Source organism: Thrips palmi, unplaced genomic scaffold (assembly GCF_012932325.1).
Source record: "Thrips palmi isolate BJ-2018 unplaced genomic scaffold, TpBJ-2018v1 HiC_scaffold_4, whole genome shotgun sequence".
Taxonomy (NCBI): domain Eukaryota; kingdom Metazoa; phylum Arthropoda; class Insecta; order Thysanoptera; family Thripidae; genus Thrips; species Thrips palmi.
Genome location: NW_023144631.1, coordinates 14015842 through 14029056, shown reverse-complemented (window position 1 = coordinate 14029056; position 13215 = coordinate 14015842). Strand labels below are relative to the sequence as shown.

Here is a 13215-nt window from a genome sequence, read left to right as displayed (position 1 = left end):
CCTATCCCTCTCCAAAGGGCTCCTGGCGCCCTACGTTAAACTAGGATAATGGAAATAGATGGTTCCCAAGTGCCTCAAATTTACGTTGTTAGGTATACCGAAAAAAGTACTCAAACCCTTACAGTCATCGCCGTGTGAAGAACAAAAGTAATCAAATATTCTGGAACTAGCAGCGCGCCATCTAGCGGCGTTTACTTTCAAACTGTCAAAAGGCGAGCCCTCATTGGTCACAAGTCTGGACTAAGTTCACAATAGTCGCCGCTAGGGCGCGCGCTACTGGTTCCTGCTTTTTTATAACTTTCACCCGGTGACGACTGGAAGGCTCTATTTGGACGTTTTCATAATCGCAGTGGATATTCGCACGAGGAGGGCGAATAAGGAAATGGGTTTAGCATGCACTCGTCGTGCGAATAAGGGTGATTTCGTTATTCGCACGACGAGTTATATAATATATTATAAAAATCGTGCGAACAACAACACGTCAGCAAGGGGCACAAGTCGTGCGAGTGATAAAGCAACCGTTATTCGCACTACAGCAGGGGGAGAGTGGAACTGCAACCCCTAACAATATTATCAGATCTTAAAAAAACTTAATTAATTTATGATGCAAACGATTACTTGGTGAAAGGTTGGGTTGGAAAAATGCTAAAAAAAAAACCAGAGATTCACTTTTAAATATTTAATGAAAAGAATTTAAAAGGCACATACTTAATACAGAGATACAAAGATAAACAAATCTCAGGTAAAATAAAAGTGCACATACTTCATACTAATTAAAAAGTTATTTAAAATTACACTAAAAAGTGAATTAAAAAAAGGAGGAACAAATTCAATGTAAAATAATTTACAAAATGTAAGAAATGACATGACATTACACAGAGATGCAAGGTAGATTTTGAAAACCTATTCAAAAAGTTTCCGATTACAGTGCCTACAAAATTTGAGGCTACACAGAACCTCGTCTACCAAAACATAAATTTACTAAGGTGTTAACGAATTTAAGAGGCACATACTGAATACAGAGATACAATGATAAACAAATCTCAGGTAAAGTAATAGTGAACATACTTTATAATAAGATAAACAAATCTCAGGTAAATTAAAAGTGAACATACATATTAATAATTAAAAAGGTAGGAACAAGTTCAATGTCAAATTATGTAAGAAATGACATGACGTAACAAAGAGGTACAAGGTAGATTTTGAAAACCTATTCCAAAAGTTTCCCATTTGAGGCTGCAGAAAAACTCACCCACCAAAAGATAAATTTACTGAGGTGAAAATAGTTTTTTCTTTATAAGGCTTCTGCCCTTCCTTGACACCTTAGACGGGGTGGTTCCTGTAAAATGAGAAAAGTATTGTAGCCGTGACAGTAATTGTGGTTCTTGATAGTTTCATTGCACACAAACCTTTGGAGCAGTCCCTGCAAAATCGCTCTCCATCTTCTATCCGACAGCACTCAACTGTGTCATGCAATTGCTTTCCACACACTGAACATTCTAATTTTTCGATCGGTGCCTTACCCAGAAGGCAAGGCAAACAAGAAAATTGTGAAGAGCTTAGGGACGCATCAGACGTTCTTTTGTTTCCTCCTAAATCAATCAATGTTCAGCATAAGAAGAATAGTATTTAAAAAAAAAGAAACTTGTGATGAAACGTGAACCAAATATACAGACCACTGCAACATCCACAAATCCTCGGCTGGCCGTAACCCTCTTCACTGTGTGGTGCACCCACCGAGCATGGTTCAATCGCATGGACAGGTTTTTTACACACTGAGCATCGGTGGCCTCCTCCTGCCTCCTCACCACACTTGCAGCAAACATCCATATTATTGCTAGCATCTATATTAAAAAAATTAATTAAAATGAATTGTTTAAACAGAATAAGACTTTTTGCATCTTAATTTACAAAAGAGGAGGGAATGAATATGTGATTAGCTGTTCTTTATCTTATTTGTTAACATTTTAGAGTGATCTGGACAGCACTTACCACAATTCCAATGTGGTCACAAACAGATGTCCAGAAAGGCCACTCATATTTGAAAGCAATACTTATAATAAAAATAACAATAATAATTATTATGAGAGAGCTAGAAGAGGTTTTCCAAATTGTATAACACATTTCCGAAATCAAATAATGACTTAACAGAAAAGCATTTCTTTCAAATAATGAGTTACCTTTCTGATAGTTTTCCAAGGCAGAATTAAGGCTAGAACAAAAAATACCTGGTTCATGTGCCAAATTATCCCATGTTAGTTACTAGATAGGGAATACTGCGCAAAGCTCATGTTAGTTAAAATCATAAAAGCAAGAAGCACTGAGGCCCACTACATTGAAAAGATCCTACTGATTATGATCTTTACCAAACTACCTGCACTGAACCTGCTAGAGAATATTTACACCATTCATGATGATAGCAAAAATAAAACGGATACCTCCACTCATTTCATTTGCAATCATATCCTGGATCTTCAGGATATGCTTGCAAGGGCGGAACCTGTCTGGACAAGAGCATGAATAGGTGTTCTGATGAACGTTGATGGAGTAGACAGAATTAGGGTTGCTTTGTGATTTCACTTCCCACAGTCCAGGGTTTTTTTTATATACATCTTTGGAGCTGATCTCTTTGCTGTTATTTGTCCTTACTAATAGCTGATGTTCTTTCTTGGCAGAAGGACATGAAATTTGACCTACAGAAAGAAAAGATAAGCAACATACAAAGATACCAAAGGCTAATTTAGTTCCAAAGAGCTAGGTGAATTTATTAATTAGTTACTTTTCCCCTTAATTTTGCGTTGATAATAATTAGTTGTTTTTCCTAAGCCTCTCGGCCTTCCCTTATGTCTGATGGTTGTAGGCAACTTCAGTGTGGGAACCAAATTCCTAATACATAATGATGCAGATGATGCCTCCTGTTCTTCTTCAAGAATTATTTCTTCAATAGATTCTTCATCACTTTCAAATTCTTCATTGTTTTTTTTATCTGGTTCATTACTATTTTGTACTTCTTGATCTTGACTGCTTTGCGATTCTTCTTCATCTATTTGATCCACAAGTAAGGAGAGCATTTCATCATTACCATCATTATCTTCCCATAATGTTGAAGAGTCTGGAAAAGAAATGTTATAAGAACATTAAAGACATCAATTCAAATGTAAATTATGGACAGATACGAAAATGAATGAATTTAGTAGGAGACTAACCATTCTTCTTTACAGATTGATTGCCAACATTGTGGTGGACGGTAGCATACGTTACTACTTTAGTAACTTGCTGAGAAGTGATATCTAAATTAAAGGAAAATATAGTACCAAGAAAATGATTAGCATAGAAACAATGGACAAAAATTATAAGAATCTCAAAAAACAAAGCTCACCATCCAAATCAACAGATTCATTTCGAACACTGTTGTGTGAAATGGCTCTGGGCACTTTTATCTTGCCAATCCATTGAAAAAAGCCACACTGCTGTTCTTTAGGACGATTACAGCAATAAAACATGCGGCCTTTGTTAATGCCTTCTTTTACAACAGTCAACCTTTTTAAAAAAAATAGAAGATGAAAGTAATGATGACAATTTATAACAATATTTTTAAAGCATCATCCATCAACAGTTAATATTGTACCTTTTGGTGGGACGTCTGCATTTGCACAAAGGTGGCAGTGTCTCTGTTAGTCTATTCAAATTCTCTTGCACAGTGCTGGAGAAACAGTCTGCCCTTTCCTGAACAACAGTCCGATTGGCCATCATCGCAGTATCAGTCATAGTCTGGTCTTCAATGGTCTGTTGTACAACCACCTGTTCTTCAGCCGCCTTTTCTTGAACTACCTGTTCTTGAACCACCTGTTCTTCAACCACCTCGTCTTCAGCAATAACAATCTCAATCTTGTCCCCCTGACCAAGGTTCTGAGCAGCCCCATTTGTGATGACACTGTGAGTACCATTGGAGCCTGCAACAACTAAATTAAATATTCGTTTAGACTATGTTATGAGAATCCCCAACATAGCACATGTTTCCTCCCTGAGCTTCTCAATGAAAGAGGAAGTTAATTGATTACCTTCAAGAATAGCAATCTCCTTCCCTTTGGTCCACATTTCTAGTAGATCTTTCAGTTGCTGATGGCGGTGGGCATACTGACTCGTGCCACATTCTGCTAGAACATTGCACAGTTTTTTGGCAATGTCCATTGCAACTGTGAACCTCTGCTGGCTATTAGTGGGCACAATCCTAGCTGGCATTCTGTGTGCAACTACAACACCAGGAGAGCATGCCTGTGTTACAGGTACATCGACTGATTCTTGCAGCCACATAGGGTCTATTTCACCCCTTTCATACAGGGGTAATCCTAAACACAAAATGTAAAAGTTAGAGCGGAGCCTAAATCATTGTTAAAGAGCAAGGAAACTGTATGAAGGTTACCTTCTTTCAGCCGCAAGTGCATTATGTGTCGGCAGGGAAGTCTGAAGGACAACCGAGTGACACATGCGCAGTAAGTTGTGGTGGATTGATGGTCATGAATGGAACTTTCTTCCACTTTTTCTGATAGTTTATACTGGTCTCTCATGTAATTGGCTGCAAACTTGGTGAATTCTGAGACAATTTTTCCCAGAACAGGGTCTGTGTTTCCAATTATGTATTGTCTTTTGATACTTTCAGTAGTATCCCTGAACATCACATCTTCTTGTTTGTTCCTGAAGAGATCAGTAAGGCCTTTGATTGCTTCCCACAAAGCATTATCTTGATCAAGAACCTTAAAAAAATAAGAATTTTTTACAACAGTCGAAAGGAAACCAGTTAACTCAAAATTCAAGATAAAACCCACAAAACTTACCAGTTTTATTACTCCATTATGGTTTTCGACTCTATTAGATGTGGTGTTGCCCAAACTGTCGTGACGATCTCTGGATGACCAACCCTCACTAATTGTTAGCCAATTCTCGTCAAAGTACTTAATCATAGCATCACTAGCAACTGCCTTGAATTCTGTCACTAATTCTTCAAACTTTTCATTATTTGTGCAATATCTTAACTTTGTTAGGATTTCAAGTACAACTGGAGGTTCATGCAATTCACTAGTTTTTTTTTTAAATGTTTTTGAAACATGAAAGTCGCACAGCTGTATGCTGCAGTGTGGAAAGACCTCTCTCAATGCCCCTATTTCGGAATAGTCCTTGTCCACCACAACCACTTTCATTTTTTGGACTGTGTCATTTCCAAGTGACTGTTTAAGGCACTCCAGCACTTTCTTCAGGGTAACCTTCAGCTCATTAGCTACAAAGGCATAGCCCCCCACCCGACCAGCGCCATGTCCATCCATGACCATGAACACTACCACGGGCATTTGATTTTTGTTAATCTTATAGGTAGTGTCCATGATCGTGACAGACGGATACTTCGCCATGTTCTCCTTCATTTCAGAGGTTTGGAAGAATAAAAATTCCATGTTGTCCTCTTTGTCTTGCCCTACGTGGATGTTGGCCCCAGGGTCCTCGTCCACTAGTTCTTGAAGGACATCCAGTAACTTCTCTTCTTCTGTTAGGCCACCCAGCGCTGCTTTCTTCATTCTTGCCCTGAAAGACAGAAAAAGGATAAATGAAACCTGCTCATTTATCAACATTGCAGTTGAAACTGCTCGTATACCAACCTTGCATTAGCAATGTCCCTTGTCGTAACTTTAGTTGAAGTCTGACCAGCAAGTAGGTTTCTAATCATAGTGGGCTTCACCTTGGCTTTCAGGAGATTTTCAACAGTTTGACTCTGTTCCTTGTCGAGTCGCCTGCCCTCTGGGTAGCAAGATTTAATGTTTGCAGTAACAGGATGAGAATGTTTTAAATTAACCTCTGATACCACTAGTTTCTTAGTATCCTTGACATATTTTAAACCTATTCTGGCAGGGCAACCTGTTTTGAAAGTACTGAAAGAAATAATACACTTTTTATCCGGCATTCAACAGCAACAGCAATCTGAGCTCATGATAAGAAATAATTTACGATACCTTTGATTCACTCGTATACCATTTCCACTGCCAATTCTGGGTTTGCCCCCAGACTTGCAAGTATATGTAAGATACTTATACTTAATATCAGGATTGATTAATTCCTTATTGAGGGCTTGCAAGAGCTTGTTCTCTGTTTCAACCGCTCTGGAGTGCTTGATTACCCACACAGTCATAGTCCTTTCAGAGTAGGCATTGAGCAGAGCTTCGAACTCAGAAAATGAATTGAAATCTGCTGGAGACAAGGCTTCCAGTCATTTTCCTTGAAACAAAAGGTAAAAGTGAAAACATTGAACATGAAACTTGTAGACAGGTTAGGTTACAAGTAGCAACCCATACATTCCAAACTACTAATATTATACTATTCATTGTTAAATGGACAAATCCTGTACAAAATATCAGTGCAGACCAACAGATGTGATGATGGATTCTTACCTGCATCTTTGAAATACTGCTTTCACCACACTCCCAACGTCCGAGAAACGTGTCACACCGGAAACGAAGAACTAGGAAAACGCTTAACGTTTCAAATATCAGAATAGGTGAAGAAACCTACGAACAAGAAAAAAAACTACAAAAGAAAGTTGTTTTACATTTTCCCAATAGAAACACGGAGGTTAGGTACCTATGAAAGCAATAACACAAGGAAAAATACTTATCTGACATGAACGAACGAGTAAATAACCACTGTTTCGCATTAAAATAATAAACCGAAGCATCGGAGACGTTTGTAGGCATTAATTTAAGTTGTAGGGCGTATATCAGAAGCGTTAAAATGAACACTAATAGTGCGCTGTAAAAACATTATGTTATTCGCACTACTTTCGCTTCTTTCCGGGGTCGTAGTGCGCATACCATACGATGCCTTGCCGGCACGACTTTTGTAGTGCGGATAGGGTTTCTACCCTTCGGCGCACGACATAGTGCGAATATAATCAGTGTTTCATAATTGTTTTCGGCCCCCTCCGCTTGCCCGATTGAAGATGTCCTCGTTCAGAGTGATGGTCTTATGGAGGTGAAACATCGGAAAAATTATGAAGTCAAAACACTCAACGGTCTGGCTTTATCGCGCGTCACTGAGAATGAAAGAGTCATGATCATGACTAAAATTTTGGGCGAGGAATTCCTTATTACCTAAATTTGGGCGAGGAAACCTTCCTCGCCCGAATTTGGGTGAGAAAGGTTTCCTCACCCAAATTTGGGTCATAATACTATGGAGCCATATAGGCAGCTGATACACGCTTCCTCACCCAATTTTGGGCGAGGAAGCCTTCCTCACCCAAATTTGGGCGAGGAAACAATCCTCGCCCAAATTTGGGTCATAAAGTATACCTCGCCCAAAATGGGGCATTGATCATGACTCTTTCATTCTCAGTGGTGCAAGACCCAAAATATTGCAATTGAGTACACATGGCTTCTAAGATTTAACGGTGTAACTTATCCTGTGGAAAATAAAATACAAAATATATCCTCTGGCCAAACGGCTTTGAAATCCAAAACCAGCCAGCCACCCAAGGGGTCAATCCCCACAAGAATTCAAAAAAAAAAACACTGCCATTCCAAGTGTGAGACAGTCTCACACTTGTAGGTGTGGGACATTTTGTCTCACGCTTTCAGGTGTGAGCCACGCTTGTCTTGTCTCACTGTTGCAAGCGTGGGACAAGCTGTGTCTCACACTTGCAAGTGTGAGACACAGCCTGTCCCACACTTGCTGCCTACGCTAGCTCTGTGGTTTAATGCCAAGGGTTTCACGCCAGCAAGTGTAGGACAAACCGTGTCTGCACATCGTGCAGACATCGATGTCTCACACTTGCAAGCGTGGCTTACACATGTAAGCGTGAGACAAAATGTCCCTCACCTTCAAGTGTGAGACTGTCTCACACTTGGATTGGCAGTGCACAAAAAGAAAATGTGATTTTTCGAAGGAGAATGAAAAGTCGCCCCCGTCAAGGATGGCCCAGGAATAGTTGCTCTGAAACACAAAAAGCAAGTAACTTAGGCTGTAATTATTAAGAGAAAGTAGAGCTGGTAATAGTACCTTATCATCTGAATGCCTTACTTAGTGTAACTTATGTCTTAAAAACGATGGAGTGAGTCCGTGAGTGAGATGGTGTATGAATACTTCCAGAAGCGTGTGGTATGGAACCATATCACTTGCCCGTGTCGCGCTATCACCTATCGTCACAGTACGCGCCTTTATCAAGATAGCGATCATGCTATAAAAAAGATCACTGTCCACTTGCCCTGCAGTCAACATGGGGACTTCGTGGGCACTGGTTGCCTGCCTGGTCCTGTGCGTTGGCAGCGCCGTCAGTTTGCCGTCGCTGGGAACGGTCGGCGACGAAGACGAGGCAAATTACATTCTGCCGGAGGGGTTCCTCCTGGGCGGCGGCACGAGCGCGGTCCAAACCGAGGGCGCGTGGGACGAAGATGGTGAGTCCGGCACAGCGACCAGCACAGCGGACGCCCGGTCCCGTTCTGGGATTGTCGGCCCAGCGTCAGTGGCGGATCCGAAATATCCGAGAGAAAAAAAATTGGGAAAAGTCCATGGAATTTTTCTGAAACTTCTCAATGGCGCTCTCTAAAAAGCAAACTCTGGGCGTTCTCCGAAAAGTTTCGGAAAGTTGAACCAAATTGCATGCTTCACTATCAGGATATCACGTGAAAAGGTTTGCTACCGGGAAAGGTGAGGATCTACTTGTTCAGCTCAGTGTTAATAGCATTAAGGGAAGGCTACAGGATGTAAGTCAAATAAGCTCAAAGTTGATGGTCCCTTCTCAGTCCATATTCAGAAAAAAGAATGCTTTGGCGCAGCGCTTGTTAACTATCTGAGAAAAGAGATGCGTCTTGCCTTCCATCAGAGCGCAAGTAATGCTCCGAAGAAAATTTGTTTAAGCCCTGAGAAAATCTCTCCGCAAAAAGATGGAAATTAAACGTGAACGTTCACTAGTAAAACTAAAGCGTAACTCTATGCTTGAGTCAAGCATAAAGTTACGCTTAAAGACGTTACGCTTGAAATGAAGCATACTCTGGAAAATCCCCCATGCATTTACATAAGGGGAAACTAGGCGGATGGATGAGCCTGTTACGTTTGATTTCAAGCGTAACCTGATTACGCTTGAAAACAGAGACTAACACTACGCTTTAGTTTTACCAGTGTTGTTATGTTATTGTCTTTATCCATAAAATTTCGGAGCTAGTTGCAGACAAGTGTGAACTTGCCTTTTCTGAATTTAAATAGTTTCATGCTCAGAGCACGCATCTAAACACGTATATGTAGATGTGAACTCGAATAATCATGCAGGTGTACTAGAGCACGCATCTGAATGCACTGAGCACTTATTTCATTTGGTATAGCCGGTATAGCAGATCGCGCGTAGTTTCTGTTTCTGACACGTGAAACTGTTACCTGAAAATCTGACGCACCGTTCGTTAAGTTATTACTTTTGGTTTGGCTTTGACCTTGATTGCAGGCAAGGGCGTTAACGTGTTCGACGCGTACTATCACAGCCACAACAAGTCAACCGACCAAACAGGAGACATTGCAGCCGATTCGTATCACCGCTACAAGGAAGATATCGGAATTGCTGCTGATATTGGAGTGAGTACCTGGCAGTCCGTAAGTGCGACAATGCGTCCAAGGCGAACGCATCATGTGCCCCATGGAAAATCCCATTGCTCGACACGAGGAAATCTGAGACACTTACTTCGCCAAGGGTCAATTTCCGTCACATTTCCAACCGTACTGTCTTACAAACAAATTTATTTGCTTTACTCTAGTTATTTAGGAAAATTTATTTATTTGCCTCACATGTTTTCCAAATTTCTTTCAGTACACAATTAAAATTTTATTGTGAAATGCCTCACTCTTAAAAGCCTACGAAGCATTTGCTTCATAACTACAAAGAAAATGAAGGCATTGTAAAATCTACGAAGAAATGCTTCGTATTACGAAGGATTTTGCTTCGTAATACGAAGCATTTCTTCGTAGATTTTACAATGCCTTCATTTTCTTCGTATTACAAAGCGGTTCTTCGTAGAGTTTTTACTGTGCTCGTGAAAACTTACTACAACGTTGCGACGAATAAATTGCTATTTTCAGTTAAGGATTTTCTGTTTTCACTCCCGGGGTGAGTGTGGATTCTACGCCCGCAGAGGCGCCTCAGAGGCGTGGAATCCACACTCACCCCGGGAGTGAAAACAGAAAATCCTTAACTGAACAAAGCATACACACTCTTAAAAGCCTACGAAGCATTTGCTTCATAACTACTTCGTATTACAAAGCGGTTCTTCGTAGAGTTTTTACTGTGTATTCACTGCGATGTAATGACAAAAGCCGAAACATGAAAAATAATGGCTTCTATTCTCTTCTCTTAGCTGAACGCTCTACGTTTCTCCATTTCCTGGGCGAGGATATTTAAGACTGGCCGTAAGGACTCCATCAACCCGGCAGGCGTGCAGCACTACCATGACGTCATTGATGAAATGCGTCGAAAGAATATCGAACCAGTGGTGAGCCAGAACCCTTTCTAATTCACGAAGTTCGAAGGGTGACCTATTTTTGGCGATGCGAAAAGTATCACCGAAAAAATGACACACACTTGTGAATCACCGGAAAATGGTGATACTCCATGGCATGAGCAAAAACTGGTTGCACATCGAGGTTGTTGTTTTTCTTGCTGAAATGTCACCGTTCATTGGTGATACCAAAAAGTATCTGCTTCTTTCGGCCATACATCAAAGTATCACCCTCGTACGGTTATACATTTTAGTACCACCCTTTGTAGGGGAGACAGACCCGTCTCACTTCATGATGTGTCACCTTTCGATTTTCGCTGCGGTTACTGCAGAGCGACCCATTCTGATCTGTTTAACTTGAATTTCTGGTCGTAAAGGGGGAATTTTGTTTAAATTTTAATTTCACAAGCTTTGATTTGCATACACTCTCATTCCAAGTACGTGACATTACGTCGAAACGAACGTGACAAAATGACAAAATGTCACGTTGGTTTGAGCAGCGAAAACGCTGTAACGAAAATTTTGGAGAGGTGCTATGGTTGTACCCTTGAAGTAAGAGGGTAGAGCTCTGTTTGAAAATAGTAAGAATCCGATTCTCTCGAAAGTCCGGTTGACCGGTTGCCGTCCCGAGAGCGAGTGGGGTGGTCATGGTACCCCAGTGGTCATGGTTCCCCACCCTCCCTTGCAATGAGAGTGTAGTCAAGCCAAATTGATTTCAGAATAGAATAACAGGAAAAGTAGCGATATACATCGGCAACTTTGGCCCGTCCCGTAAATTAATAAACTTACGAATTTCGCCTATGTTTGACCCTGACGGGAATTAAACCTGAGTCTGGGGTTAAAATAAATGTCGTTTTCGTCACCATCACCCTCAAAAACATCAGAAACAATGCAAAAACTCGAATAAAAAGAATGTTTAAAAAATACCTTGCTGGGATTTGAACCCGGGTCCGAACTTCTCCGATTCGCTCGAAACTGGCACCATTGGTTTTTTTCTCGTCGCCCCGATTCCAAAAATACCCCTACATGGCCTTCTAGCTGCATCCGTTGCCGAGATCCTCCTCGACCCCATGTAGACCATGATGCACCTGCAGCAGCGTCCCCGGGACTTGAATGGGATTTGCTGCCACCGGGCGGTTCTTAGGATCACCCAAGGAGGCTGCATACCAAATTTGGTCTAGATCGGACCACGGGAAGTCCTCGAACGGACGGACGGACGCACGGCAGGGATCATACTATATGCCCGTCCCTCCGTCATTTTTTTTACAAAAACTAAACGGGACGGGCCAAAAATCAACCTTGTTCATTAATTTGCATAAATTCTGCATGTTCTTACGGCAGAGTTAAGTGGCAACTGCACCTGTGAAATGCTCGAGCGTGGTGTGCTTTTGAGTACAGAGTTAGGGCCTTGCTCTTGCAGGTGGCGCGTCATTAACTCAATGCACGCGCCTTCAATTCACCATTTCAAATTTTGTGTCGCAGGTGACCATCTACCATTTTGATCACCCTCAAGCTCTGCATGAGGAGTTCGACGGGTGGCTTGGCGAACAAATGCCCGCCGTCTTCGCTGAGTTCGCAGACTTTCTGTTCGCAGAGTACGGAAGCAAGGTACGTGGCTCCATGTACGATGTCGGAAACAGGTGTTAAGTTGAAGCCTCGCGAAATAGCGGGGTCATAACCCATATAGCTGCGCCTTTTCTCTGTGCTAATGGCGTTGGCGTTACTACAGAGTTATTAAAAATTTCACTTATTTTCCTGAAAGAACCAGCTGACATGCTTGCATGTCAGCCGGTCATGCACGTCACGCTCAGTGCACGTACTGTGAAAAGAGTCTTGATCAATACCGAATTTTGGGCAAGGTATACTTTACCACCCCAACGTGGGTTAGGAGGTCCGTGAAGGTAGCCCGCCCACACACAGCCTGCAACAAATTTCCTTCTGCAATCGTTAGTATATCGTTGGTACATGATTGTAGACCCAATGCGCCCGTTAGTATACACACCCAAGTGCGTTTTAAAAAAATGCCCAAAAGGCGGGCCACATTCACATGTTCAGTTACTTTCAAAAAAACGTGCCAAAAAAGAAAACGTCCTAAAATCGTTAGTAGACATTAGTAGAGGCCATCTCGTCACTATCAACATCATTCACTATCACCACGGCCGCAGTCTTGCACCAGCGAGGCCGGGCCAGGTTCCAAAAAGCAAATACTGATCAAATAACACTAAAGAAGTGTTTGTTCCGTTCAATTGCGTTAGTAGACGTTAGTAGAGGCCATATGGTCACTATCAACATCATCACTAACACAGAGAACGTGGTATTGCTTAAGTGAGGCTAGGCCAGGTTCCAAAAAGCAAATACCGATCGAAAAACACCAACGAAGTGTTTTTTCCGTCCAAAAGCGTTAGTAGACGTTAGTAGAGGCCATGTGGTCACTATCAACATCATCACTAACGCAAAGAACGTGGTATTGCTCAAGCGCGGCTGGGCCAGGTTCCAAAAAGCAAATACTGATCAAAGAACACCAACGAAAGGTTTGTTCCGCCCAAAAGCGTTAGTAGACGTTAGTAGAGGCCATATTGTCACTATAAACATCATCACTAACACAGAGAACGTGGTATTGCTTTAGTGCGGCTGGGCCAGGTTCCAAAAAGCTAATACCGATCCAATAACACCAACGAAGTGTTTGTTCCGTTCAATT

General features: G+C 41.5%; 3 protein-coding genes across 3 annotated transcripts; 1 reads left to right on the top strand and 2 right to left on the bottom strand.

Annotated features, from left to right (window-relative positions):
• Positions 1 to 348: 348 nt before the first annotated feature.
• LOC117649739 lies at positions 349 to 2140 on the bottom strand. The gene is made up of 3 exons (XM_034392759.1): positions 1677 to 2140; positions 1410 to 1592; positions 349 to 1339 (listed from the first exon to the last, which is right to left on the bottom strand). The coding sequence occupies exons 1-3, from the start codon at positions 1828 to 1830 to the stop codon at positions 1269 to 1271; spliced, it is 408 nt and encodes a 135-aa protein (XP_034248650.1). The 5' UTR covers positions 1831 to 2140; the 3' UTR covers positions 349 to 1268.
• Positions 2141 to 2179: 39 nt separating this feature from the next.
• On the bottom strand, positions 2180 to 6926 carry LOC117649731. Its single transcript, XM_034392718.1, has 11 exons — positions 6435 to 6926; positions 6000 to 6261; positions 5649 to 5918; positions 4836 to 5574; positions 4424 to 4754; positions 4062 to 4349; positions 3629 to 3962; positions 3380 to 3540; positions 3207 to 3290; positions 2780 to 3112; positions 2180 to 2693 (listed from the first exon to the last, which is right to left on the bottom strand). The coding sequence occupies exons 2-11, from the start codon at positions 6173 to 6175 to the stop codon at positions 2389 to 2391; spliced, it is 3021 nt and encodes a 1006-aa protein (XP_034248609.1). The 5' UTR covers positions 6176 to 6261; positions 6435 to 6926; the 3' UTR covers positions 2180 to 2388.
• A 1304-nt stretch (positions 6927 to 8230) lies between these two features.
• Positions 8231 to 12179, top strand: LOC117649736 (cyanidin 3-O-glucoside 7-O-glucosyltransferase (acyl-glucose)-like). The gene is made up of 4 exons (XM_034392755.1): positions 8231 to 8432; positions 9473 to 9600; positions 10377 to 10511; positions 12000 to 12179. The coding sequence occupies exons 1-4, from the start codon at positions 8255 to 8257 to the stop codon at positions 12162 to 12164; spliced, it is 606 nt and encodes a 201-aa protein (XP_034248646.1). The 5' UTR covers positions 8231 to 8254; the 3' UTR covers positions 12165 to 12179.
• The last annotated feature ends 1036 nt before the right edge of the window (positions 12180 to 13215 follow it).